The sequence below is a fragment of the Corapipo altera genome, unplaced genomic scaffold, assembly GCF_003945725.1.
Source record: "Corapipo altera isolate COAL_440 unplaced genomic scaffold, ASM394572v1 79, whole genome shotgun sequence".
Classification (NCBI taxonomy): Eukaryota; Metazoa; Chordata; class Aves; order Passeriformes; family Pipridae; genus Corapipo; species Corapipo altera.
The window spans coordinates 375,267-402,157 of NW_020884927.1; the positions used below are offsets into that span (position 1 = coordinate 375,267).

Consider the following 26,891-nt stretch of genomic DNA (forward strand, 5'->3'; position numbering starts at 1 on the left):
TGGAGATAAAAGAGGAAGTGTCCTTGGGTACGGTCTCCCCACAGCCAAGGGTGATGCTGGGGAGCAAGAGCTGCACAATAACCCATTTCCTTGCCTGCCTGCTTCTTGGCCAGCCCGGGAAGAATATTCTAGCAAAAGGATTTCACTGGCAAGGGGTATCCCCCAAAAGCCCGAGCTGACTCCAAGCTGGAATATTTCCTTAACCAGAACCGCAGTTCTAGAGTAACATGGGTCCAGAAAAGCCCTGTGTGACTCACGCGTCCAACCCAAACAACCAGGATTTCCAGCCTTGTACATGCAAAACAAACTGCTCCTGAAGAATCTGCAGACAAAGAATTCCTTGCAGAAATTGGTTAGCCACTGATTTTGCTTTGAATAATGACCAGGCAGGAGAAAATCATAGGCAGCCTGGAGTCGGTTCGCAAAGGAAATTAAAAATAGGCAGTCTTTGTCAAGCACTAGTTGTTATTATGATTGAGGATAAAAGGAAAAAGTGGGGGAATTTTGGAATGTTGTATGCTGAAAATTTGGGATTTTTACCAAAAAGGAAAATGTAAATGGAGTTTGCACACCAAAAATAGCTTTGGGTTTTGCTGATTATATTTTTTTATGTGCTCATTTTAATGCGAGTGATTGCTTTTGCTCCCCGGTTCTGCCTAGCTCAGCTCTTTGTCGACTGAAGTGTGGGAGAAAGGGCAATGCTGCAGGGGGCATGTCCCCAGGAAGGAAACCTCATGGTCTACAGAAGGTGCAGCAGTTATTTCCCGGACTCATGACTGTGTTGTGTGTGTCTGCTGCAAGACACAGGCAGAAGGAGTAGGGGAATGAGGTGCTGTGTGCTAGAGAGGTGTTTGGTGATTGAGTACCAGAGGGTAGTGATGGATCCTCCAGCGTTTTGGGAGCTCCAGGTCTTCTAAACCACATCTTTTAGCTCAGATCTGGAGTAACGTATTTGAAGTGGGATGGCTTATGTGGAAGAGCAGCCCAGATGGTTGTGGTAATCATCTCTGTGGTGGCTCTGCGAGCAAGGGAGAACTTCGCCTTGTGCTCTCTGGGAGTTGGTCCTTCCAAAAAATAAGCAGATGGGGTGTGAGGTACTCCTTCTTCCCTTCCTATGTGGCTCAGGGGAAAGAAAGCTGGTGCTCCCTTATGGTCAGGTACACCAGACTGACCTGTGTTTCCTCCTCTGTAGTACCTGCTCCTCATCTTGGGTCTGTGTCTTCAGTGAGAGTTCCTGTAGGGAATGATTAAAAATGCTAGCTTATTTGTGTGTGTGAGAGAAGGACACTGACTGCTTGAAGTCCCAACATCTCACCATAACAGTTACTGTCTTCTCATCAGCCACCCAAACATGGTCATGGCCAACATGACCTCTTTCTCTTCCTGTTTGCTGGTCACTCCCTATTCTTAGAAAGCAGTTCTAGGCAGCACTCTTGGCATACAGGAGGTTAAGCAAGACAAAATCTGTCCCACTAGAAGATGGAGAGAGCCCATGCTCTCCATCACCTCTGTGGACTTTTTAATGCTTTTTCTGCTTTCAATTAATATTTCATCAGGAATGACCAAGCAGTCAGTACATGTTCTTCCATCTGAGGTCTCACTAAAGCCCTGTACAAAGCTTCCTTGTGCTGGAAACATCTCTTTTGATGGGACACAGGACTATATCTGTTGTTCCTGCAGTTGCACCAGTCTGGCAGCTCAGATATCCTGAGGTCAGCAAGTACACCCAGATCTTTCTCTACCTCCTTTGTTTCCAGCTGATGAGTGCCAGGCTAACAGCAGATGTTTTGCCATCAGTACAAGAGGTTGCACTTCAGTTTTATATGAGCGAATGTCATCTTGTTTCTCTCTCTAGTCCTTCAGGTCATCTAGCTATTTGTTAGATATCTTGATCCCCCTCTGTGGAACAGTGCCTTCTTCCTTGTTAGCAGTTTCATCAGTGCAGGCCTATTTTTAAGGTCACAGTCACTCGCTGTAACACTAATGAAGATTCATCCTCAGATAGTTTCTTTCACCCTGATGCTCCCCTTTTTCATACAGCTTGCAGCCTCCTCCTCATCCCTGTTCTCCTCCTCCTCCTCACCTCTCCCATGCATGTCTGATTATTCTTTTCATTGTGTTTCCTCCTACAGTGCTGCAAATTGTTAAGGTTGAACCAATAACGCAAATCTTCCTAGACAACTTTTTTTTTTTTTAACTTGTGTTTTACAGTAGTCGTTGTCTTGCCAAAAAGAATAACTCTTACCAAAAGTGTCTCGTTCAAAGTATTGCTCTGGAAGCTGCTACTTGGCATGGGAAGAAGGGAGCTGTTATCAATCTCCCCATTTGACCACAGAAAATGCCCTGAATGTTGTTTCCACCTCATCTGTGCTGGCTTCCATCCTCATTCCTATTCCTCTCCTGCCCCCATCCTTGTGACCATTTCACTTGGAACCCAATCTGTTGGGGGATGTGGGAGAAGACATATCAGACAGAGGAAGTAGAGCAGAGATGGAATACAACCTGTAATCCGTCCTCACTGCATGGTGCCCCCCCACCTCACATGGTTCAGCTTCACTGGACATGTCCACGGGACATCTCAGTCCCAGGTTCCTCCTCGTTTCACAGGAATCCCTCAATGGAGACACCTCCTTTAAGAGCTCAGACTCTGCCATCCACTGGGCAGTGAAAATGCTATTCCAATGGACTGTCCATCTCACCTCAGGTCTGAGTCACCCCTTGGAGATTCCGTTGTCTCCCCATTGACTGCCAAGTGTGTGTTGGATCAGGAAGCTTTCTCTTCTGGATGCCTCAGTGAGGGGAACAACCCTACATAAGAGAAATCCAGGCCACCTGGCAGCTTGTACCGTCTGTCCCTAGTGGAGTCACTTCAGGCCGGGGCATGGGAGAAGTAGCCAAGGCTCAACCTTCCCAGCCCCAGCTGGAACTCTGCCTTGCATTGGAAAGTCCAGGTCACCATGCAGTGGCATTAGAAGGACTCTCGCTCATCGTTATCCTACGCTGGCGGTGGATCAGCCTGCCTGCTCATCCCTCTCACTGCTCTCCCCACCTCCCTTCTCTTTCCATTAATCTGGTCGTCCATCTGCCTCCCTGTCTCTCGCTGTGCCTTGCCAAGTTCCCCAGTGCAGGAACAGCAAGGCACATATTTTGGCGAGGGAGGGAGGGAGGGAGGGATGCAAACCCTTCCAGGAGCCCATCAGGAATACGAGTTAGTGCCGAGCGCGCTTCGCCTCTCGAGGGCCAGCGGAACATCTCGTCCCCTGCCATCAGTAGAAAAACAGATGGTGGCACCAAGGGAGGGGGCTTGGGGCTGTGGGGAGAGGGGAGTGGAGGAGGAGAGAAACCCCTCCTCCCCACCATGCGATGGGAGGAGGTGGTTTTGGTCCTGGTGGTGTGTTCAGCCACCATGAGGGAGGGGTTTGTGGTATCTGGGGCACATTCTCCTTAGCCATTCCCAGGTGACCACCTCTGATAAATCCTCTTCCTGTACCCTAAAGCAACTGAGGCCATTGACTTCAGAGGAGAAGTCAACAATCAGTCAGTACATCAATCCAAGTTGCTCCCTTGGACTATTCCTGCCGTGGTCCAAAATAGTCTGCCTGGCCATGGCTGTTATAGAGCACCTCCTACTCTGTGCAACACCCTATCCCTGCACCCCTCTGCCTCCCACCACAGGGACTCCTGTGGTTCATGTTGTGGCTGTGGTTTAGGTGCAAAAGTTCACGTACTTTATCATCATCGTGCCTACCCAGTGTTATTCACAGGGTGGGGTAACCACTGCTGTGCTGCTCCAATGCACTCAGAGGAAGGCAGGCTGCTCTTGCAGGGATCAGAGACAATGCTGGGCAGGGGTTTTGGGCAGCCAACAAATTGTACAACGTGCTAACCTCATCCCCACCTCCTGCTTCATGTCATCATTACATACACGTAGCAAAGGGTCAATTGGAAGGGACCTTGGCTTGAGCTCTCTGCCTCACACCCTGGGTGAAGATGGGCCATGCCAGAATGCTGGTGGGAGCATGAGCTGCTGGGAATTTCTCAGGTCTTCCCTGCATGAGGACAAGGTCTCGCTGCCCTCGTGCGTGCTGCTGGTCATGTTATCACGGTCGTAAAACACTAATCTGTTCCCTGTTTTGTGGTTTTCCTGAGGTATTACAATGGAAATGATGAAATAGGGATTGAAGTGCGTTTGTGGTTGCAAGTTGTTCCCGAGTCTCTTGATCCAACAGGTAGTCAAGGACCCCGATGGATCCTTGGCTCTTCCCACCGGCATGTTCAAAACCCTCACTTGGCACATTTGTAGCTTGTGTCCAGCATTTGTCAGTCAGAATTAACCCCTTCAAAGGTGCATGAAATAGGGACAGTGGGAAGCCTCACCTAAAATCTCTCTGCTGTGCTTTGATGTGATAGGAGACAGGGTGCAACTCGCTCCCTGGGCAAAGCACTGCAGCTGGTCCAGCTGCCTCTGTTCCTCAACATCAGTGGGGCTGGAGACCCTTGGTTGTCCCTCATCCCAGACTTGGGGGCCTCTGATTCTGTACCATGGCAAGGTCAGCACAAGAAACTGGTTAGAAACTTGATGCTGGTGGAATGCTCTGCTCTGGAAAAGATTCTGTTTTGTATTTCTGGGGCTTAAGGCAATAAGGACTACAGACACCCCAGCTTCTCCAAGGAGGCTTTCTGGAGCAACTAGGTATTACAGCATGGCCAGAATGTAGTCACCCTCTCATGATTCTCACATCATCACTCTCTCACCTCTTGGACCGGGCAGTGCTGTATCTTCCACCAGGCTTAATGCAGATGGTGGGGCAGCACGAGGAGCATGGACTGCAGGCAGTGGTCACTTCTGGGTCAGATCTGGCCCCTGGCTGGTGAAAACAAAGCCCTTCGTGCTGGGGAGGTGGAAGGCAAGATGGGGAGCTCTCTACACACCTACTGGGTACATTTTCATGCTACTCTTGGTATAAACTGTCATAGAATCATAGAATCATAGAATCATAGAATCAACTGGGTTGGAAAAGACCCCCGAGATCATCAAGTCCAACCCTTGATCCAACCCCGCCGTGGTTCCCAGACCATGGCACTGATGCCACATCCAGTCTCATCTTAAAAACCTCCAGGGACGGTGAATCTACCACCTCCCTGGACAGCCCATTCCAATGGCTGATTACTCTCTCTGTAAAGAAATTCTTCCTAATATCCAACCTAAACCTCCCCTGGCACAGTTTAAGACTGTGCCCAGTCAGGCTGCTTACTGTAGGATGTAGCTATAAGGTGGGATATAGCCTTCCAGGATGAGCCCAAAGAAATCTATTCCTCTTCCAAAAATCTCAGTTGAGTAATACTTTTCCTAAACAGTGAGATCTCTGTCCCCTGCATACACATAGAGTGTGATTGTAGAAGCCTCATTTTCTTAAAAGACAAAGCAGAGGGAAATAAAATGATCACACAGCAGCATAGTGCAAGGATGAGGGACAGGCATCCTTCCCCTACCAGCAGGGACAGGACCCCAAAAGATGGGGGTCTTTTGGCATGGGTAGAACTACAGCATCCAGGCACACCACCAGTGGTGGTGCAGCCTCAGAGAGGTGGGAGCAGCCTCAGCTTCCCTGAGCCACATTGTGCCAGCAGCCTTGCACTTGGGATGCCCTGACCCTGACCTACAGCTGCTTCTCTGCCCTCTCCAGCTCAGGTGCCATCCCTCCATCCCCATCCATGTCCCGCTTTCCCCTCTCCCAGCAGTCACAGTCGTACAGCCGGTGATACTGAGGGAGTGGAAAACCACTGAAATAAAAATCAATGAGTCGTTTCTGATAATAAACAAACATCCCCAAGCACAGCCCAGCCAACTGCTCTTCCAACACGAATATTCATTCCCCTTCAGCTCCTTCATCCCTCGTACATTGTTTTTCTTTCTGTTTAAGATCTGTAACAAGAACTTGGCAGAAACCAGATACAAGTGGGTCAGGAGGCCCTTGTGGTTTTCAGGGCTTGTTTTCCATAACCCGTTCTATCCTGCAACATATTTTGCACAAATGGCTTGGCAGGAGATCTGATCCATGCAGCAGGCGAGCTGCTGAGGGCAGGATGGCAGGATGGCAGGCTGGTGCTCGTGGTCTCTTGTGTGTGCAGCAGTGTCCTTGGGAATGGTGAGTGCTGGGGACTGTCTCCGGGAGCCACCATGCTTGCCAGGAGCACTATTGACACATGGCGTCTTCCTCTGCTTCCCTCTGCCTGTTCTTTCCTGCTTCTGTTTTTTTTCTCCAGTTAGCACTGAGATCAGGGTGTAAAAAAGACAAAGCTAGGGACCTCACTGTGAATACCTCATGGACATGGATGGTTTTTTGGAAGCAAAGGCGTGCTCTGATGTGGTGTTTAGCTACCCCAGCTTTCCATCCCCTTCTTCCCTCTTGTCCCCAGGGACTATGCAAAGCCCTTTCCACATGGCTGTCTGCTGAGACAGGAGGTCCCTGAGGAACACGGTGCAGAGCAGGACTGGGATAAAGCAGTGCATCCCCATTCAGTAGCCCAAAGTGTCACATGCTCACTTCTGTAGCAGAAATGTGTCTGAGCCAAATGCTGGCCTGGGACACAGAAGCATTTTCAGACACTATGAAGGCAAGACCTGCTGTCCCAGTATGGCCATCTACAGCAGCATTCAGGCTGTAGACCAAGCAGCAGCCTCATCTCTGCTCTCCATCCCTCTTCAGACATCAGTCCTGTCCAACCTCAACTCACACTGATTCAAACAGGGCTCAGCTGTTGTCAGGAATCCTGAGTATGAGGGGCCCCTGAAGAACACCTAGACCTCCACAGCAGGACTGTTGGGAGCTGGGCACAGCAGTACCAGTGATGGCACATGGGCTGAAATCAAATAGCAGGATGCTGCCTTCCAGCCCATCAGCCCTTCTTTGAAGTGTTCCTTCAGGTACATGGAGTATGTCCTCAAGCAACAAGCCTCTGTTTCCTTAGTGAGGCTTGGGGGGAAGGATACTGGAGCTTGAGCAGATGTTTCTAGGGACCCAAGGTGTGATGAAAGCCACCTGCATGCTAAGCTGGTGAATGGCTCAGGGACACCAGCAAGCATAGAAGCAATTGGAATTTCTCCAGTTTGCTTTCTGGCTGCGTCTGAGGTGGTGGGGCAGGTTCATGATGTCTCCAACAAACCATCCTACAGGCATGTGCCTCCAAGGGACAGCTACCACGGTTCAAAAGGAGTGGAGGGACGACTCAGGGGACAGAAACTGGAAGACACAAAAACGGGGAGTGAAGCACTAGGTCTGTAGGATTTTGTTTCTCTTTTCTCTTGTTTGGGCCACTTGGTCCCAGGTGTGTCTTCCAAATTTCTAGAATTCTCTTCCTCTGAGCAGCGCTCACTCTGCCTCCCTCTCTGCAATGGGCCAGGTAGAGCTCGCTCACTGCTCAGGGTGGCTCAGGGCAGAGAGGCATCCCAGAAAACTTTCTGAGCAGAAGCCAGCCCTGTTCCCTCTCCGTCCCTCCCTGTGTTTTTCAGAGCTGATTTCCTCCTTGCATGCTGGAGAGCCTCAGGAAGGAGAGAGGGAAAGTGAATATGCTTGGGGTGTCAAGGGGGGGGGGGGGGGAGAAAAATAAAATAAAAGACACACTACAACAGAGAGAGGGCCAAGAAAAATATTTAATCCAAACAATGAACATTGTCATTTCCTCCCACAGTCTGCATTCCCAGTCAACTTCCCTGGGCAAGCAGGGGGAGCCAAGAATGGCCGGGCTCTCTGCCTCACCAGCGTGAGTGTGTGTAAGAAAAGGGATGTGTCCTGGGGACACGGTGTTAATGGCATCACTTTAACTGGCTCCCATCACAGCGGTGGCCTTAGGGACTGACACTAGCCCCAGTTTTCTGTAGAGGAACAGTGGTTTGGAAGGATGTTGGGCCAAGGGATGAGAGGGGAAATTTCCAGGGACCCAGGCTGGAGTGGTGGATGTGTTGGTGCTTTAAGTGAACCAGACGTTTAACAAGGCTTTGGGCACTCTTCAAGTCCTCCCAGGGACCTCCCAGAGCTTTTGGAAGTATCTTGGCTAGTGGCTGAGGTGGGGAGGAAGGGAAGGCATCCGGCAGGGAGAAGCTGCCCTCTGTCTCTCCCTGGTCAAGGCTGCAGCCTCTCCATGCTTTCCTTTCCCCACTCATCCCTGCCTGCTCCTCCCTGCCACGGGCATCACCCTGCACCTGGGATGTCGCTTCTCTTGCACATCTTAGACCCACGAAGCTGCAGCCCTCTCCAGCCTTGGGGCAGCTCAGGTTCGTGTCCCATGGTTCTGTGAGCCCTGGTTTGGGCTGACAACCCCTGCCACCAAAGGGTTGGGGTTTCCAGTTGATCTTCCCACCACTAATGACTCATCCATTTCAAGAGAGGAATTAACAGCAGTGAAGCTGATGCACAAGGCCTGGGTCTGAGGGCAGCAGCAGCTTTTCCAGGGCTGATCCCTGCCTGTTTTCCCAGTGAAATGGTGGTTTCCCTGTTTCTCTGGGGTGGCCTTGACAGGGACAGCTGAGGATGAAGACACCTGCACCTCCTCAGCTGCAGGGACACACATAGTTGTGTCAGCATGCAAAGGGTCTGAGCTTGATGCCCAAAGTGCCAATTCCCAAAGAGAAGAGTGAAAGGACAGCAGAATCCAAGCTGACTTAGAAGCTGCATGAAAGCAAACTGTGCACCCTCCTTGGATGGATCAGCACAGTCACAAAGCCCAAGACCAGGCTGTGAGAAAACATTTTGCTTCTTAAGGCTAGACTTGATACCCTGAAACTGGCATCTGGGATTTCAATGGCTATGGGCAGATAGAAATGACAAGCACTTTCCATCTCAGTGGCAGAGCAGGAGAGTCTTTCAGCTCTTTGGTTACACATTTGGCCTAGTGAATGGTGGTTGGTTTTTTTTTTTCTTTTTTCCACCTTCTTCTGAAGCACCTGGAAGGGGTAGTGGCCAAAAGCAAGGTGCTGAGCCTTCAGGTCTGCTCAGCCAGAGCAAAACCTGCATTTCTGGGAAATAGTGTTAATCTAACACCTGTGATGCAGCACTGAAATATGTATGACTCTGATGAAATCTGTGATTTATTCTTCATCTTTCTCTCACCTGTTGCACCCTTTCATGCTCTTATACACTGAACCAACCTACCTATAATGTGAGTTTGAAGAAAAGTGCCTGGACCCTGCCTGCCTTGCCGGTGGCACTGGGGACTCCCCTCTGGGCAGAATGAAAGCCCTTGGGAGGGAACCAGTCCAGGCACTCTGCAAGGGCTGTGGAAAAATACTGGACACAGACACTGCTCCCTGCATGGCATCTCCTAGCAAGCTTCAGAGAAACAGCACCACTGAGCCCTTGGAGATGCTTCTGCCCAGGATGCATCGGGATCTAACCAGTCCTCTCACACCCCTCCTTTGCCTGCGATATTTTTCCCTTTTATTTTTTTCCCCTTTAATTGTTTCTCTTTTCATTTGTGCCTGCTCCCGGCTTTGAGAGGCTGTGTTTTTTTAGCCTATTCAAATTGCCAAGCACTTGATTCGTGGTTACTATTTTTGTGCCGGCAGGGCAGGGCTCGGGCCCGGCGGTGCCAGAGGCTGCACCTCCACGTGCTGACACTTGCCCCGCTGAAGCTCCTGTCTGAACAAACAAGGAGGATGGATGGTGGGAGCCGGGAGATTCTCTGACACAGCCCGGCTGCCTTGGTGGCACTCAGCCTGGCCAAGCAGTCCCGTCACTTAACGCGGCGTGGAGCGGTCGCAGCAATTACCTTATTCATTTTTTCCCCATTTATAAGAGATATTTCAACCAGCCCTTTCCCCCCCCTCCCCGTGCTGGATGATGCATATCCATCTCCCTGGATCATATTCAGGTGTGGCACAGTTGGGCATCGGTGTTTTCCTTTTTCCTGCCAGCGTTCCTGCGAGTCGCCAGCCTGGGCAAACCTCCCTTCTCCCACCCCTGGAGCTGATTTCTGCAGAGCCACATGTCTGAAGCGCAGGGTCTGTATGGGTTTTCCTCTCTCACATCACCTGCTCTTAGTCCATTGCATTGCCCATGTCCTACCTGGCAGTAACTTTTGCAAGGCCAAAATGAGACTGATGTATGTCTCCTGTGCCCTCGAGGGTGACCCACCAGCACCTTACTTTGCTCTCTCTGCTTGCAAAGATAAAACCAGCTGGAGATTCTCAACAAGGCACAGGAGTCACTGTGTTCTCCAGACATGAGGCAAGGAGCAGGGACAGCAGTCCCCAAACCCTGTGCCTGGCTCTCTTGAGCCTCGAGTCCAATTAGTCATTTTCTATTTTCCCCTCATATGTTTTTCCAATGTAATTTGGAGCATGAGTTGTTAAGTTTCCCCAACGAGTGTTGCCATAGGAGCCTGTATTTGTTTAGGGTGGGGTACGGGCTCCAGTGGGTTGAGAGGAGGGGGCAGTCAGCCCTAATAGGTGTAGAGAGAGACTGAGAGCCTCTCCTTCCTCATCCTGTCCCTGTGTCTGTCCTCCCCCCACCTTGCACACAGGATCTGGAAATCGTTTCAGACCTGTGCAGCCGGGATGGGCAAACCTTCCCATAATTGTATGGAAACTACCGAAGCGACGGGTGTTGTTTTGCCAGTGAGTCATGACATATGGAGCAAAGCTCAAGGAAAAACTCCACCGTGTGGAAGGCTGCAAAAGCAAATCACACCCAGAAGAGCTCTCCCCTGCCAGTGGCTCTGGCTGGTCCCCTGACTGCATCCCTGCACCCACCAGCCCTGACATCCCTGCCCTGGCCCTCCCGGTACTCAAAGCTGCTTGGAGGCTCAGAGACCTTCTTTGATCACCATCATTTAAGACCCACCTGATGCTTTTCAGTGAAAGAGGATTGTTAACCCTGTTGCCTTGATGAAATTGCACCCTTTTCTCCTGGACATGATTTGTGACAGCAATAATGGGAGTAAAACACCTTCTTGTTTCTGAGCTGCCTAATCTGGCTGTCCCTCAACACCCAGCTGCAGGAAGGTGTGTTCCTCCTTCTTCCGAGATCTTCCAGGCAAATGCAGTCTCTCTGTGGATGCCTGGATTTGGCCTGTGGTACTGAAAGCAGAGACCAGGCTCGGTGGTTTGCCATAATCTCTGCTGCTACTTCCTAAAGTTTAGCCTAGCCTGCATTGAGCCCGTTTCTGTTCCTTGTGAGTCATGAGGACAAAAAGCCACATCGGTTCCCTGTTTTTGGCATGGCCTTTTTGTGTGAATTATTGGTATAATCACCAGTCCCACGAGTTGGCTTTGGCACAGTGGATGCAGGGCAATCACGGTGCAGTGACGTTTTTCAGCTGTCATTCGGTTTAGGGGTGCTGCAGGTGGGTGTCCATCATCAAAGGCTGAGTCTGGGTATTTTCTGAAGCTTGTTACTGTTTAAGGCTACCAGATCCAATGAAATGGGTCAGCCCATTGTACCCCATGAACAATGGAGTACCAAGATTTCCACCAAGAGTTCTCTTCAGTCTGGAGGAGAGAAGACTCTGCGGAGACCTTAAAGCACCTTCCAGTACCTAAAGGGGCTCCAAGAGAGCTGGAGAGGGACTTTTGGCAAGGACATGGAGTGATAGGACAAGGAGCAATGGCTTTAAACCGGTAGAGGGCAGGTTTAGACTAGAAATTAGGAAGAAATTTTTGGCTGTGAGGGTGGTGAGGCCCTTGTACAGGTTGCCCAGAGAAGCTGTGGCTGCCCCATCCTTGGAAGTGTTTAAGTCCGGGGTGGATGGGGCTTGGAGCAACCTGGTCTAGTGGAAGGTGTCCCTGCCCATGGCAGGGTGGTTGGAACGAGATGGTCTTTAAGGTCCCTTCCGACCCAAACCATCCTGTGATTCTATGACTCTGATGACAGCAGTCCTCCTGGAGGAGGTTGCTGTGCCAGGAGCTACCAATCCCAGAGCCTGAAGCAGAAGAAGCATTTCATTACTAATCACCCAGTTACTGAATGGCTTCTCCATTCAGCTACCTAGTTCAGCTGTTGCTTGGCAGTGCTGGTGTGCATCTGTGACAAATAAAGCTCAGCTGCTGGCTGTTCCTGACAGTTCACTGCAAGTGAACAGTTCATTCCCATGCACGTCGCTGTTGCACCCATGGCACAGCGCTGCTCCTCGGCCATCGTTGGCTGCTTCTCAGCCCCAGATGCTTCTTCCTCTTCTCTCATCAGATGACTCATGCAACTAAAGAACAAGTAAAATGGGTTTCTGAATGGCTGCTTGTGCCATCTAACATTTCTGACACAATTCTCTGATCCTCCAGCTGCTGGCCTCGGAACACCCACTGCTCCATCCACAGCAGCCGGGACAACTGGTGCCCTTTGGCTTTGAAGAGGGGGTTGTGTAATGTGAAAGGGGTCTTGCTGAGGACCTGGGTTCTCTACTTTTGGGGGCAACCTTCTGCTTTTGACTAACCCTTTCACAAATCCTCATTTCCCTGCCTAGCCCTTCCAAGCAGACGGCTGGTGTGACACCATCAACAACCGGGCATACTGCCAGTATGACGGTGGGGACTGCTGCGCCTCCACACTGTCCTCCAGGAAGGTAAGAGAGCACCCTCTGTGGCATTGGCCAGGATTTGGGATTGAAGGGTGACTGCCAGCTCTGCTCTTTAGCTTTACTGGCTGTGGAACCGAGCCTGCAGTGCAATTCTCCCATGAACGGAGAACAAACCCATGATTTTAAACCAAAGCCAGCTGAAGCTGATAGACATCATCCCACTGATTAAGAGCGGGGTTTGGACTTGGGCCAGCGTGACTGAAACCTCAGCCCAGCTCCCACTGAGGTTCACAGGATTCCCTCTCGTTTTGGGAAATGAGTCCCAAAGAAATGACTTCCATAGGACATAGTGCTAGACATGGTGAGTCTGAAGTCACCTTGTCATGCAACTGAGCTATCTCAGGGGATTTTTGGTATGGTCCACTGGCCTCTGCTGTGGGCTATGTTTCCCTCCCTCTTCTAGGGAAGGAAGGAGGGAGGAATAGTGTAGAGGGAGCAACTTGGCGTTGGGGTTGTACAGACCCTTCTTTGTCTCCCATCACAACCTTCCCTCCCACCTAACTCACTATCCAGCGTTCACAGCCCATCCTTCCTAATCATATCCAACAGCAAAACAAATCATAGGGCATGAGATAATTTCTCACTGCGAAAATATGTGAATTTGGATCTTCTCATCTTTGTTGTGGAGCTTGAATCATTTTTCCTTTCATCACACATACACACACAGAGAAAAGGAAAAATAAAATCCTGGGAAGATCCTCTTGATAGGAAAGAAAAGGCTTTACACCCAAGCGATGAGTGAAATCCCCACAACGATATGACATCTTGGAGCAAGGCATGGCCAAAATAAAGGATAGGTTCACTGTGGAAGGTGGGGGGATTTGGTCCCATGGCTCTCAGGAGACCCAGACCCAGCTTGCATCCCCCACAGGTCCCATATCTTCCGCTCAACAAGCCTCCAGCACATCTCTGTTAAGGCAGATGCAGGAATACAGAGTTTAATCATCAAAAAAACCCAAAACAAAACCACTCCATCTCATGACTGATCCAGGCTGTGAAAAATCAAATGTGTTTCCATATTTGGCTCTGAGCCTGGTGTGTATAAAACCTCTGGAGGAAACTGTTTTCTCAGCTCCCATAGCCCATGACCAGGCAACTGGCAACCAGGAGTCAGATGCTTGGTGGGTGCCCTCCTTCCTCTCTCTGCTGTCACCAGCTAAGGTGACATAGTCTTGCTTTGCCACATACAGTTGCAGAGAAAGCAACATGTAATGAGCCTCCCGACCTGCATGGGGTGTCTCAAAGCAGCACAGCTGGTGGGTAGCCCTGCATGAACACACTGCCTGCCCCACTGAAGGCTGTTCCTGCTCACAGAGACTCCATCCTGCCTAGCTTTTCTTAATCCACAATGCACAAGGACTATATGCACCTACCTTGGCTACTGTATTGGGTAGTGTAGAGCTCAGCTTTGCAGCTGGGAGCCTGGCTGAGTTCCTCCAAGAGCTGCAGAAGGCAAGGTTATGGTCCTTTCATGCTTTGCTGAGCCAGAAGTAGCTTGAAAGACAGGTCCGTGGGTTCAGACATGGACAGAGGGGGCTTTCTAACAGGGGCCAAAGTAAAACTTAAATCTAGAAGTGCTTTACCACTGCCTGCCTTAGTCCAAATGTCTTATATCCACCAGGGGAGACTTCTTCCCAGGGTCTGACATTTGAGGCACAAGATTCAAGCTGACCCTTGGCTGCAAATTTTGAACACCAGTGACCAGTGACAGGACTAGAGGAAATGGCATGAACCTGAGTCAGGGGGGGATTTAGGTTAGATATCAGGAAAAGGTTTTTCACTCAGAAGGTGGTTGAGCACTGGAACAGGCTCCCCAGGGAAGGGGTCACAGCACCAACGCTGACAGACTTCAAGAAGTATTTGCACAACCCTCTCAGGCACAGAGTGGGATTGCTGGGGTGCCCTGTGCAGGGTCGGGAGTTGGATTTGATGATCCTGATGGGTTCTTTCCAACTCAGCATATCCTATGATTCTATGAAACACAAGCTAACAAAAAGGAAAAGGCTACGAATACAACTGAGCTGGGGGCAGGTTGTGCCTGGCAGTTTCCGCAACGCCAACAACGGGGCACAGCCTAAAGCGTCTGTCTGTCCACACATCCATTGTTATTGGCCGTACTGGGGTGGAGAGGGCTTGCAGGGGCACCAGGAGATGGGAATCTCAGGGCAGAGGCTGAGCTCTCCCTTTGGCCACCCCCAGGTGATCCCGTTTGCTGCTGACTGCGACCAGGACGAGTGCACGTGCCGTGACCCGGCGGCCGAGGAGAACCAGTAGCGGCACCAGGAAGGGCCTCTCTCGGTCAGGCGAGCGCCGGAGGAGCGAAGGGGCAGCACCGGGGGCCGCTGGGGAGCGGCGGGATGTGAGGGGGCAGGAGGCCACGGAAGAGCCAGGCGGGGATGTGGCGGCTGCGCACGGAAGGGAAGGATCGAGGCCACCGAGGAGCCCAGGAGGGCAGAGCGGTCCCCTCCCCAAAGCTGCTCCCTCCCGAACCCCCTCGAGGGGCTCAGCCAGGGGTCCGGTGCCGCTTCAGCCACACGCTGAGCTGGGGTCCACGCCGAGAGCCCAGGTGCTGCCATGGGTGTTTGTCCTGGTCCAGCACCTGGGTGTCTGTCTTTGCTCTGGATTTTGTCACTATTCACCCCCCTCTGCTGTACAGGCTTCTTTTAGCAAGGTCGAGGTAGTTGTGATCTCTCTGCAAATATTTAAACTTAATTATATCTATATACATATATATAATATATATATAAATATATATTATATTTTCTTTGCTCTTGATGAAGCTGAGAAAGGATATCCTTTGTCACACACCCATGCTGCTGTGAAGTACAAACCATTGGGAAAAGCGCAGGTCAGGGCGGGAGGAGCAGGCAATTTCCCCTTCCTTGCTGAGGGGGAGCTGGAAGGAGGACAGAGAGAAGCCAAACACCCAGGCCATGCCAGGAGAGAGCTCCCCAGGCATGAAGGCTCCCACCTGAAGGTGGTTTGGGCATCTTGCAGGCACCAAGTTTTGCCCTTGGGATTTGCCAATGCTTTGCCTTGCTCTGCTTAGAGCCCTGGATCAGGATTCTGGGGTTGAGAAAAACACTGCTGTGCCATTGAATCACCCCAGCGAGCACAATGGACTCCAAGGGCACCACAGGCATCCACCAGACATTATTTCAAAGCCCTCTGGGAAAGGGTATGTGTCCATGAGGTCACTGCATGGTCAGTAGGAGCAGACTCACCACAGTCCTCTGCCTCGCTGCCCCGGCCACTGTGCACCCAACTAAACAAGGGTTGTAGTGGGCAACCCAGAGTAGCTGTGTGGTGCTCAAATGAAGGATGATGAGGTGGTCCTTCTTCTCTTTCCCCACATCTGAGTTTCAACAGTGCTGTCAGCAGTTCTCAGAGGAGATCAGATCCTGTCATGCAAGGAGAGACAAGACCCAAAAAACCTGTCAGGAGACTGAGCATCATCTTTTCCCACTGAGATCTTCCTAGTAGTATCATTATTACCTCTGTGTCCAAGACCATCACACTGGACATACAGTCACCGATTGTAATGAGTCTCTTGCTCTTGTAGGCACCAAGAGAAAAATCTTCAGATTCACTTCAAGCCCCAAAGAAGCCCATCAAGAAACTTTGACCCCATAATCGATTCCCAGAAGCTCAGCTTGGCAGCTGGGACCCAGCCCCATAGAGGCAGCAATAGGGAAGGTGCCTGGCTCCTGCTGGGATTATCCCTGATGGTTTTGTGCTGTAAAGAGGCAGAGAAAAGGGATAGAAAGAGGAGAAGAGAGCAGAGAAGGGACCACAGAGTAGAAGCACAGACCGTGGTGTCCCCCAGGTTCAGCTGCAGGCTGGGACCAAGGGACTCCGGGCTGCCCTGCTGCCTTCTCCCCACATAGCCTGTGCTGTTGGAGACAGGCTTCAAGCCAGGGTTTGTCTGGTGAAAGAGTGGTGGAGAGAGGGTGACACGGTGTGGAGAGACTGGGGATTTTCAAGGCATCGTTTGGCTTCTGCTAGATCTCCCCCATCCTTTTTTTGTCAGGCATTTCCTACAGTTGTGCTTTACTGGAAGACAGGAGTAGGGGCAGAGGTGCCTGGACATCCCACAGCGTCCAGGCAGGGGATTACCTGTCCTTCTCCAAGCCCTTTCCTGATCACATGTGTTCCTGATCTCTGGTCTAAGCAGAGATTGGAGGAGAGGTGGGGGACAGTGGGTCCCATCTCCTTTTGCAGCAGGGACACACTGACATTTCTGTTCCCATCACACACGAGTGACCCCAGGGTTTTCACCCAAAATGCGCTGTCAACTGGGCAATTTTTTGTCAGATAATCCACTTTTCAATAAAAAAACCCCCTCAGATAAGCCAAGGAAATTTAAATAAAAGTTGGCCCAACATCCCCAGGGGGTGCAGCCTGCACTGCTCCACCAGTGCAGGGAAGGGGAGATCCAGGGGTCCTAACAGAGATGGAGTGGGGGTCCCAGCAGCCCCCCACAGTGGGGACGGTGGGGACATGGTATGAGGGTAACACACACAGAGAGAGAATTTCAAGTCCCAGCATCTTGCCATGCCAAACCCTTCCCTACCTGGCGGCAGCGTTATCTAGATGCCTATGTGTTTAGACGACAAATTATTACCCTTTTGGCACAAAAATCCTGGTCTTGTCCCTGCTCACCTGTGCGTGCAGGGAAGGGACTGTGACCCATGGACAGGGGAGCTGGGGAGGGTGGGACTGGAGGCACTGGCTTGGCTGGTAGACATTTGTGCTTCTCATGACCGGACAGCTTCTACGTACCGAAATATTGTTCTTCTATAGCGACACTGAGCGGTTTTTGTCCCCTTTAGGGTTTTATTCACAACGGAGGCTGCTGCTATTTTTATTTTTTTGTATTTGATAATTATTTTTTATAAAAATCTATGAAAAATAAATAATCTTCTCATCCTCCATCTCTTTTGTCTCCTTGATTCACCCAAAAGGGCGCCAGGGAGGTGGTTTGGCTGCTCCCAGCACCTTCGGTCCCACATGCTTTTCCTCTGCCCCAAACTATGGACTCACCCAGAGCTGTCCCAGCCCAGTGGAAGATCTCCTTTGGGTTTTTGGTTGGAGGGGAACACTCACCTCCAATGCCCCCCACAATTCAAGGCTGCCACCCAGGCAGCTTTTGCTGTGCCACCAGGTACAAGAACACTTTTGCAGAAGGTCTTCTGCTTGTTATGCTACAAACTGGTCCAAGGCTGATCATTTTTTGTAATTAATCCACTTTAAATGTAGGGAAAAGTGTGTGTGTGTGTGTGTGTGTGTGTGTGTGTGTGTGTATGTTCACACACCACCTCCCTGGGGATGGGGAGCAGAGGGTGGCTCACAATGGAGCCAGAGGGCCATGCCATGTGACATCCTGGCAAGAGAGTTAAAACCAAAGACAATCAAAACAATTAATTAAATATTTGGGAATTTTTTTTTTTTTTTTTGGTAAGTAACCAGATAAACTTTGTACATATTGACTGGGAAACACCAAAAAGGCCTTGTCCTGTGTTTTAACCTTGTTCTTCTTCCATCCATCTCTTATGGTCATGTGCGTCCCTTTGTTCCTCACCGGCCTCCTCTTTATGTCTGGTCTTTGCATGGACTTTCTCATCACTCCTAGAGGAGGAACAGCATCTCCTGGTGACACTGAATGTCCTCTCTAGGGCAAAGCTCCCCAAATCATGTGTTTTGAGGAGCCAGATTTGCTGCTATGAAGGAGAGAGCACATTAAGGGGTCCCCCACAGCCCCAAGCAACAAGGCCCCCACTTGTGTGTCTTGCATATAAAACATTAAGAGCAGCTGTCTGTGGCAGTAGCCAAGTGAACAGCTGCTTTCCCATCCTGTCCCTCCTTTCTTTTCCTCCTCCTCCTTCTCCTCCTCATGTCTCATTCCACAGCCACAGGTTATTGTGCGACGAGGCGGTGGCAGCCACAGCACTTAACTGCAGGGAAATTAGCAGAAGGAAAGTATTGGGTGTATTTTTAGCTTATTTTCCTGTATTTTAGCAACAGGAAGAGAAAAAAAATAAAAATCAAGTTGTTCCATGAGACTTAATGAAGTCTGGTTTCCTATGGGTTTGTGTGCTATAGCCCCTAAATTCCCACTCTCCTGTGTCCTCCCAGGCATCCTGTCTGCCTGCCTCCAGTAATCCCTGATCCTCCCCAGGTCTCCCAACCCATCTGGCAGGGCAGGTGGGAATACACATTGGGCTTGGCCAAGGGACTAGCCCTTTTAAGTCCTGATGACCTGAGCATTAGACACAACACTGCACTATGAGTGGCTTTTAAGGTATCCTTTGCAGCTCTCATCTCTGTTCAGGCACTGGTTTTCACATCATTTGAAGGATGTTAATATTCATGATGCTCCTAGTCCTCTGTCAAAAGTCTGCCAGGTGGACCAGGATGTTCTTGGGGGGTGGTTGACCACCAGACAGCACCATCCCATCCGCCTTCTGTACTAAAAAAACAACTAAAAGAAGCTTCTTTGGACTCTGTTTCCAAATTCCCAGCCCCTGTGGAGGTTTGCAGACTGAGACACCCTTGCCAAGGATGTGTAAATGCATTTTTCCCCCCCAAAACCCAAAGGTGCCTGCAGACATCCACACCTTCCCATGCCCGGCAGAGCAGGTGGGCAAGGCAAGGAGCAGGACACGGCTCCATCTGTGTGTGCTGAGTGCTTTGGGACTTGGCTAACCCAATGGGCAGACAGGCTAATGCTAAACTTGTGTGAAGACTCACCCAAGTTCAAAGGCTGGGAGTGTTTCATCCGTGACCAAAAGATGACATCAACAGGACCAAAACTATAAACAAACACTCCAGTTTGCCAGAGCCAGGGATTACTAATAGCTCCATTTAATAGTCAGTTAAATTATCATCTGGAGTTTTACATAGTGTTACAATGATTTTTATATTTTTTTTTGTTGTTGCTGTTGTTTAAAACTTTTTTCTTCTTTTCTTTTTTTTTTTTTTTTAAGGTAATCTGGAAGGGTTTTGTGTTTCTTGCCACATGGCTATCTCACCCTAAAGCACCCTACTTTCAATCTACAGTAGTAAAACGTCACATCAGAGTTTTAATAGAACATCAAGGAACATGAACTGTAGCCATCTTTGTAAAGAAAAGGACCAAACCATCTTTATATGTTAAATAACTCCACGACAAGTAAAAGGTAGTAATGCTATTACAGGGGTACGGACGTAGCAAAGAAAAGGAAACGACCCAGAGGTTCATCTCAGGTGAATGATCGCTCATTAATTCAGAAATAAAACATAAAGGGAGGGCAGGGGGGCAAAGGAGGTTGCAGAAATGGATGGAAAAGAGTGCCTTATCCAGTTTTCATGTCGCTGGCAGCATAGGAAGAAACAGGAGTCCAAGAGAGAAAATATTGTGCAGACCCAACCGTAGGACCCTGTGCCAGATGTGGACAGTGTCAGCTCTGCAGGGAATCACAGAATCATATAATGGTTTGGAAGGGACCTTAAAAATCACGTATTTCCAACCCCACCACAATGGGCAGGGACACCTTTCACTAGACCAGGGCACACCTGTTTTGGGTGAGCAAGCCCCACACAACTCATCTCACCAAGGCCAGGTCTACAGCCATGGTGCAACCCCCTGCTCTGGTCTGGGCCCCCGTGGCAGGCTGCTGGCATTTGTCTGAGATGGACTCGTGTGTCAGTGGAGAGGTTTTCGCAAGAAAATCCAAGTTTGGGCAAAATTCTGACTGGCAAAGTCAGAGTGAGGAAACCAAGAGGGAAGCCTTCCCAAAGCCAGGGTCATGGTGTGAGTGGCCCCACAGATGTGCCACCCTGGCAGGACCTGCCAGCACAGCGGCTGCAGGGACACCACGGCGGTCCAGGAAGAGCACAGTCCTACCAGCAGACTGTGCTGTCCATAACAGGATGGGGATGCTGAGCCCCATCCAGCCGTGCAAGGGGTGATGCTAAAGAATCTCAGAGGGGTGGCTTTCCCCTCGCCCTCCCCAGCCCATGGAGAAGTGGGGCCAAGGGAGCAGAGTCCAGCCCAGCCAGCTGATGATGCTGCAGGGTGTCGGTCGCCCATGCAAGGGCTTTGAAGTGTCAGCACAGGAGCAGAACAGAAATCTCTGCAGAGCCTCAGTGCAAATCTCGGGGCCAGATGAAAAAGTAACCTAGGCAGGTGTGAACACATGGGATGTCCAGGGTTTTCCTGGCAGCGTCGCAGTGAGTGGCTGGCACATGGCACTGCTCCCATCCCTGCTGCTGCACCTAGTAAGCAATAAAAGAAAGGAGTCTGCTACTCAAAGAAAAACAGTCTGTGTTTCATATAAAGGCCGTACATGCAGTATTACTTGGCGAGAAACCAACCGGCATCTGGGCCAGAGCAGCCTTCGTTCAAGCATCCCACCGAGGCCTTGGGCGGAGGTGCCCTTTGCCCAACCCTGGACAGCTGCCTGGCTGGAAGTTAAAAGTTGTCCCAGCATATGCTGGGATAAGCAAAAGGATAAACTGAAGTGTCTGGGCCAAGAGTCTCGGCGGCTGAAAGGAAAAGGAGCGGCGGCTCAGTACGGATCACCTGCCTGTATGTATCTGTGCATGGAGGTGGTGCTTGTCTTGCTCTGAGCCCCAAGTCCTTGGCAGCATCAGGCACATCAAAATATAAGGACAAACATGAGAAAAAGCCAAAAGGATCCAGCAGACTTTTTTCTTGCACACAGCAGCCGCTTGTCTGACGACCCCTGCTAGACACATTCATTACAGCAATGACACGGGGATACCCAGGTAATACTGACTGCTGGTGGCTGCTCCCAGCAGCTCCCCAGTCCAGGCCAGTTGCCCCTGGGGAGAGGTCTGTCCATTAAAAGGGAAGAGAAAAGCACGGTGTGGTCCTATAGGGAGATACTGCTGTTGAGAAAGTGCTGTGATACAGCGCTGTGGGCTGTGACCGGCGGCAGAGCACAGCCGCCTCCCTCTCAGCACCACGCAAATATTCGAACCATGTCCTTGGCAGGTAGGAGGAGGAATGAGGCAGAAAATTGTATGAGACAGGCTGAAGACTGCTCCTGCCAAGACTGAAAAAAATTAAAAGGAAATTTCTCTCTGAAGAGGCATCGTAAAAATCCCACTGTAGGGCTACGGGCTTGTCCAGATCAAAGGTGCGCAGCTGGCAAGTCCAGAGACGCCTCCTCTGCAAACCAGGCTGGAAGCTGAAGCTGAAAGGAAGCTGTTTTCTGCCTCCAACACCATCAGCAGTGACAGGGTTTTGGAGAACAGTTTGCTCCGAACCAAGCCCAGTGTCCCAGTACAACCCTAGCTCTCTGTTTTTAAAAAAAAAGCCACTGAGAGCTGCAGATGTGAGCCTGAACACAGGCAAGCAATACCCCCAGAAGCCTGCCTTCCATGCCCTCCAGGACCATCCTGAACCACTGTGTTGGGGTACCCTGCACTCCTCTCCCTTCCCCATGCAGAGCCTGGGCTACACCACAGCTACGTTGGCTGGTGCAGATGGCCACCCTGTCCATACCATCTGGTTGCTGCTCTCCTGGCTGGGCCTCTCCACAGCAGCAGTTTGACATTGCTTCGAAGTCTTTATTATGGTGGGTAAAAAAAGAACAAAAAGTAACGGAGGGGATTTTAAAGTTGACTTCCTAGGAACGTGGTCCCACAAGAAGAAAGCTCGTGATGTCCAGCTGACCACCGGCCCTGAGGCCAAGCTGCCTTTGTTCTGGAGGACTCTGCATCTTGGAGCACACGTGGGCTTTGACCATGGCACAGAACCTGAGGAGATGGGCTCACCAAGGCCCCTCTCTCCTCACCCCAGATGGTGACACCGCGTCAGCCCTGCTCACCAATGACACCATCACTTGGCCATGTCTCATCCAGACCTCATGCTTCACAGCTGCAAAAAAACCCATCCCAGCCCTGTTGGCCATCCACTGGCTGTTTAGCTCAGCCATAACCATAAGCATCTCCACCTGACCTGCATGCCCTGCTTCCATTTTCCCAACCCTGCATCACCTGCTCTCCCATCCTGGTTGTGTCACTGTGTTTCTCTCATGACTGGTGTCCTCCACCCTTGGGGACAGTCCCCACAGCCAGGGCAGGAATGGGGCAGGAGGAGAGGGCTGTGCCCTCCCAACCTGCCCTCTCCACCAGTGCTGAGGAACCTCTTGGCAAAATGAATAAAACAAAACCAAGAAAACTGGGTCCCACAAGACTTCTAACTAGAAAGGCTTTTGCCCAAGTCGAAGAAGAAACTAATACTGAGTCAGTCCTGCATAGAGCAGTCAGTTTTGCTCCCCAGTCCAAATTTTTGCCTCCAGAAACATCAGTGACACCCTCCCCCTCCACGGGTCCACGTATAAAACCCTCACAAACGCCCATGGGAAGGGCCAGCGTGAGAGCGGGCGCCCGTGACCCTCAGTAGTCCTTGTCCCCATAGTCATTGTAAAGGACACTCAGCGTCTGCTCCTCGCACGTCTTCTTGAGGTCCCGGCTGAGCTCCGACCAGTCGAGCCCATAGGGCTTGATCTCGCTGTAGCGGCAGGCGAGGTACTTGAGGGATGAGCGCTGGAGGCTGATCTTGGGCTCCTGCAGGAGGCCATTGCACCAGCTGCTGAGGTCCCCCAGCTGAGAGAGGATGAGGCCGGCCTTCCTGCAGCGAGGGCGGGCAAGGGGAGATGCCAGGGGGACGATGGACAGCGAGTGGGTGGCGGGAGGGATGGAGACACCACGGAGGGGGATGGCGGGATGGGCAGCAGGAGTGTGTGAGGAGAGAAAAGTAAAGACAGTTAAGGACATGATGGGAGCTTCTTGAGAGAGAAGAGATAACTCCAGAGCAGGCGAGTGGAGGCTGACGCTGCCAGGATGAGGAGGGGTGGCAGGGCTGGAGGAACACACCATCCCCAAGGCAGCACTGCAAACTAAATGCATGGGAGAACAGCCTCTACCCAGGGCAGAGATGCCCATGTCACCATGGTGGTGCTGGACCTGCTGCACTGGGATTCCCCTCACATTTCCCTGTCCTGTCCCCTCTTCTTGTTTCACCTGTGCAACAAGGCCGGGTTTGCGGAGTGTTGAGTGAGGAGACAGTCACAGGTGTAGCTGTGAAACCCCCTTTGGGGTGGACATCACCAATGACTCAAATGGCAACACCTGTCCCTGCTGCAGCTACTGAACCCTAAACACAACAGGATGGGAAACTGGGAGCCAACAGCACTGCAAGCAGTGGGGACAAAGGCTAAAAAGTGTCAGGTATGACACACAGAGCCAGCCCAGACCAGAGTCACCACGTGTCACCATGAAGTACATGCGTTGCATGTTTGAGAACTATGCTGGTCATTCATGACTTGGTGTAGCACATAGAATCACAGAAAGGTTTGGGCTGGAAGGAACCTAAAAGATTATCTCATTCCACTCCCCCTGCCATGGGGGCAGGGACAACTTCCACTAGACCAGGTTACTCCAAGCCCCATCCAACCTGGCCTTGAGCATTTCCAGGAGTGGGGCACCTACAGCTTCTCCAATGCCAGAAATGAGCAGTCCCAATTGGACCACTGAGGATGAAGGAGATTTAAGAAATAAAAAACCCAAATCACAATGTCATGCCTGCCTTGTGGGGATCTGTATGGAAGCTGAAAGTGAGATAAAAACTATGATCCTCGTAAGAGGCAACATCACAAGGCATAAGTGCAGTGAACAACACTCCTGGTACATGACTTGTAATGTTTAGTAACATTTTGGGAAACATGTCCCATAGGACAGTGTGTAAACTAGAAGGGATATACTGAGGTATACATCAAACACAGGTTTAATCCAAAAAGCTCTGAGAGAGTAGAGGATGTGGCAGAACTCCCCAGTTCTTTGTATATGCATTTTGCATCTTCCAATTGCAGAGAGCAAATCAAGGAAAGACAAGTCACAGTAGTAGCACTTCCTGAAAAGCTGCAACCCAGCCAGGAGACGAGGTCGAATGACAGAGGGAGAGTAGGTCCAAGATGAATCCATCTTCTGCAGCAGACATACAGCACCCCCAGGGCAACACGGCCTCAGTGAAGGCTTGTTCTGGTGGTGAGAAAGTGCTAAACTACCAGCCTGTCGTGTTAGATGAGATATTGGAAGGGCTCGAAGGATCCCGGCCAAATATGACCTAAACTGTGTTCTCTTCAAATTTTTCCTCTTAAAATTGTGCTTCTAATGGTTTTATGAAGAAAATCAGTTTGTACAGATAAAACACATTATGTTCATTTTAAACTTGTCTAGCACTTTGGGTGATCTCCAGGGATTCTGGCAAATGTGGAGGTAATGGATTCAAATGAAGTGTCTTGAAGGTGAGTATCTTGTGCCTGGAAACCCAGACAAAAGTTTAAGTGTCTGAAGAGCTGGGATAAGTTTCCTATGCAGCTTCAAGGTCAGTTGGTGGGTTGGTACAGTCAAAGAAGAGAGGATACATCCCCTTGGTAGCTTTAACTCAGCATACGCTCAGCACAGAACAGGCAGTGGGGGCACAAATCATGATGCTGGAGAAAAGAATCCCTCCTTGCCACATTCTTACTTGGATAAGCAGGGGTGGTGTGTGGAGCACACAGCTGTGTTGTGCCTGGTTTGACAGCTCAAGGGCACGTTTACCAGCCATGAAGGAATATCCACAGCCCCTCCAGGCAGGGTACACTGTGGGAGAGCTGCTTAGAGAGGATTTAATTGACCTCAAGTCCAGCCAGAGCCAACCTCAGCTTTCCTGGAGAGAAAACTCTCAAGAGGTCCCTCATGGATGTGGCTGCAGCTCCAAGGGGCCTGTCTGGAGCCACTGAGTGGTTTTCCAGCTCTGCAGCCACCTGAGAGCTGCCACCCCAGGGCTCACAACCAGAGCATGGCAGAGAGGAGGAGGTGCTCAGCATGGTGCTGACTCTGGAGACAGCCACCCAAGCTGGTCAGGTCTTCCAGCCATGAGAAGGTACCGAGGTATCACTTGCCTCGGTCCCTGCATCTGGACACCTAGGCAAGGTGCTACAACTGCCTCTCTTCCTCCAGCATTGCAGGCACTCTCACAGGAACGCCAAATATGATCCCACAGATTTTGGCTTGAAGCCCACAGACACCACATTTCACCAGGCTTTGCTTCAAGTCCAACTTCCACTTATTACTCATTTTTCTCTCCATTTCCTTTCCTTATGCAAAGTCCAGGGCTCTCTGCAGCCCTTCTCAGACCAGGAGGGAGTGACTTGCTTTCATAACCCCAGACAAGTTATCTTCCTTCAGTCCAGCAGTCAGCATTGCCAGGAAGGGAGGCAAGTGCACCCCAAATGAGCAAAGCAGGAGATGGGATGGAGGCGCGGAGGAGGGACACGGTAGAGTCAGTCGCGTGGGTCCACATCCAGGACTTCAAAGGAGCATCAGTAACAGTCAAACAAACGCTGTCTGCTGGCTAAATAATGTCATCTGCAAGTGATTTGTCCTGTCACCACCAGTCTGGGTGCTTTGCCTTCGCAGACGATCAAACAGGAGGTCTGCTTTCCAAGATTTGTCATCACCAGAACCCGCTGCAGCTGCCTGAATGTCTCTTTCCAAGTAGTGCGAGCTGCAAACACTTCATCAGCAACTTGCGTCATCCCATCCTCGGCGCTCCAGCATTTCCAGAGGGTGGAATTAACCCTCTTGGCTCGTAGGTTCACGCAGCAAATGGTATCCCTTGGGTAATTCAGTGGCATTTCTGGCTGCTCCGTGCCAATGCAGCTCTGCCTCTCGGGGCTAGAGGAGGTGGCTTCCACGCCATGTTCTGGCTGGTGCTCGGTCTCCTCACTGGGGTAGAGAGCAGTGACGGTAAAAGCTCAGCCCCAGTGATGGCAGTGGCTGTGTGACAACTCCAGTGTGTCACGTAAGGAATGCTATGTACTCCTTTCGCAAATCATCACAACAGATGTCGGATGGTCTGTGCAAACCAGGGCTGGATTTCACATCTGGAAGCAGAGACAGAGTGGCATCACTGCAGCTGGGCTCGAGACAAAGGTGAGATGTAAGTCCAAGCCTGCTGATCCTACTTGGTGTCATGGGAATGAGGCAACCCTGGGCAGAGGAGCTGGTGGGAGCCTCTGCCTTAACAAGACTCCATGTACTGAGATGTTGCTACTGAGCTTTGAGGCTGAGCTCACATTTCTTAGGACATAAACGGGAAGAGGGGAAAGAGAGAGCCCCCAGCTTTGCTCCAGGGCATGGAGAATCTATCAGGAGTCTCCCACCAAAGCTGAACTAGGAGACATGTCAAAGACATTAAGTGCAAGACAGCCACCAGCTATTTGCTGAGTCTTTCTGACTGGTTAGCCAAGGTCTGGAGCACA

General features: G+C 50.8%; 2 protein-coding genes across 5 annotated transcripts in view; one reads left to right on the top strand and one right to left on the bottom strand.

The window, feature by feature from the left end:
* The window catches only part of PAPPA2 (pappalysin 2), an 88,770-nt gene extending 72,948 nt beyond the window's left edge, over positions 1-15,822 (top strand). Inside the window, exons 22-24 of the mRNA XM_027658350.1 lie at positions 9,914-10,000; positions 12,457-12,555; positions 14,770-15,822. Of these exons, the coding sequence (XP_027514151.1) occupies positions 9,914-10,000; positions 12,457-12,555; positions 14,770-14,844 (261 nt within the window). The 3' untranslated portion in view covers positions 14,845-15,822. The remainder of the gene's footprint in view (positions 1-9,913; positions 10,001-12,456; positions 12,556-14,769) is intronic.
* A 53-nt stretch (positions 15,823-15,875) lies between these two features.
* The window catches only part of ASTN1 (astrotactin 1), a 58,870-nt gene continuing 47,854 nt past the window's right edge, over positions 15,876-26,891 (bottom strand). For 2 of the 4 annotated variants that reach the window (XM_027658449.1, XM_027658448.1), the window contains exon 23: positions 21,244-23,212. In XM_027658449.1, the coding sequence (XP_027514250.1) occupies positions 22,978-23,212 (235 nt within the window). In that variant the 3' untranslated portion in view covers positions 21,244-22,977. Of the gene's footprint in view, positions 15,972-19,418; positions 20,827-21,243; positions 23,213-26,891 lie in introns of those variants that run through there. The other 2 variants (XM_027658452.1, XM_027658451.1) reach the window with 2 other exon arrangements.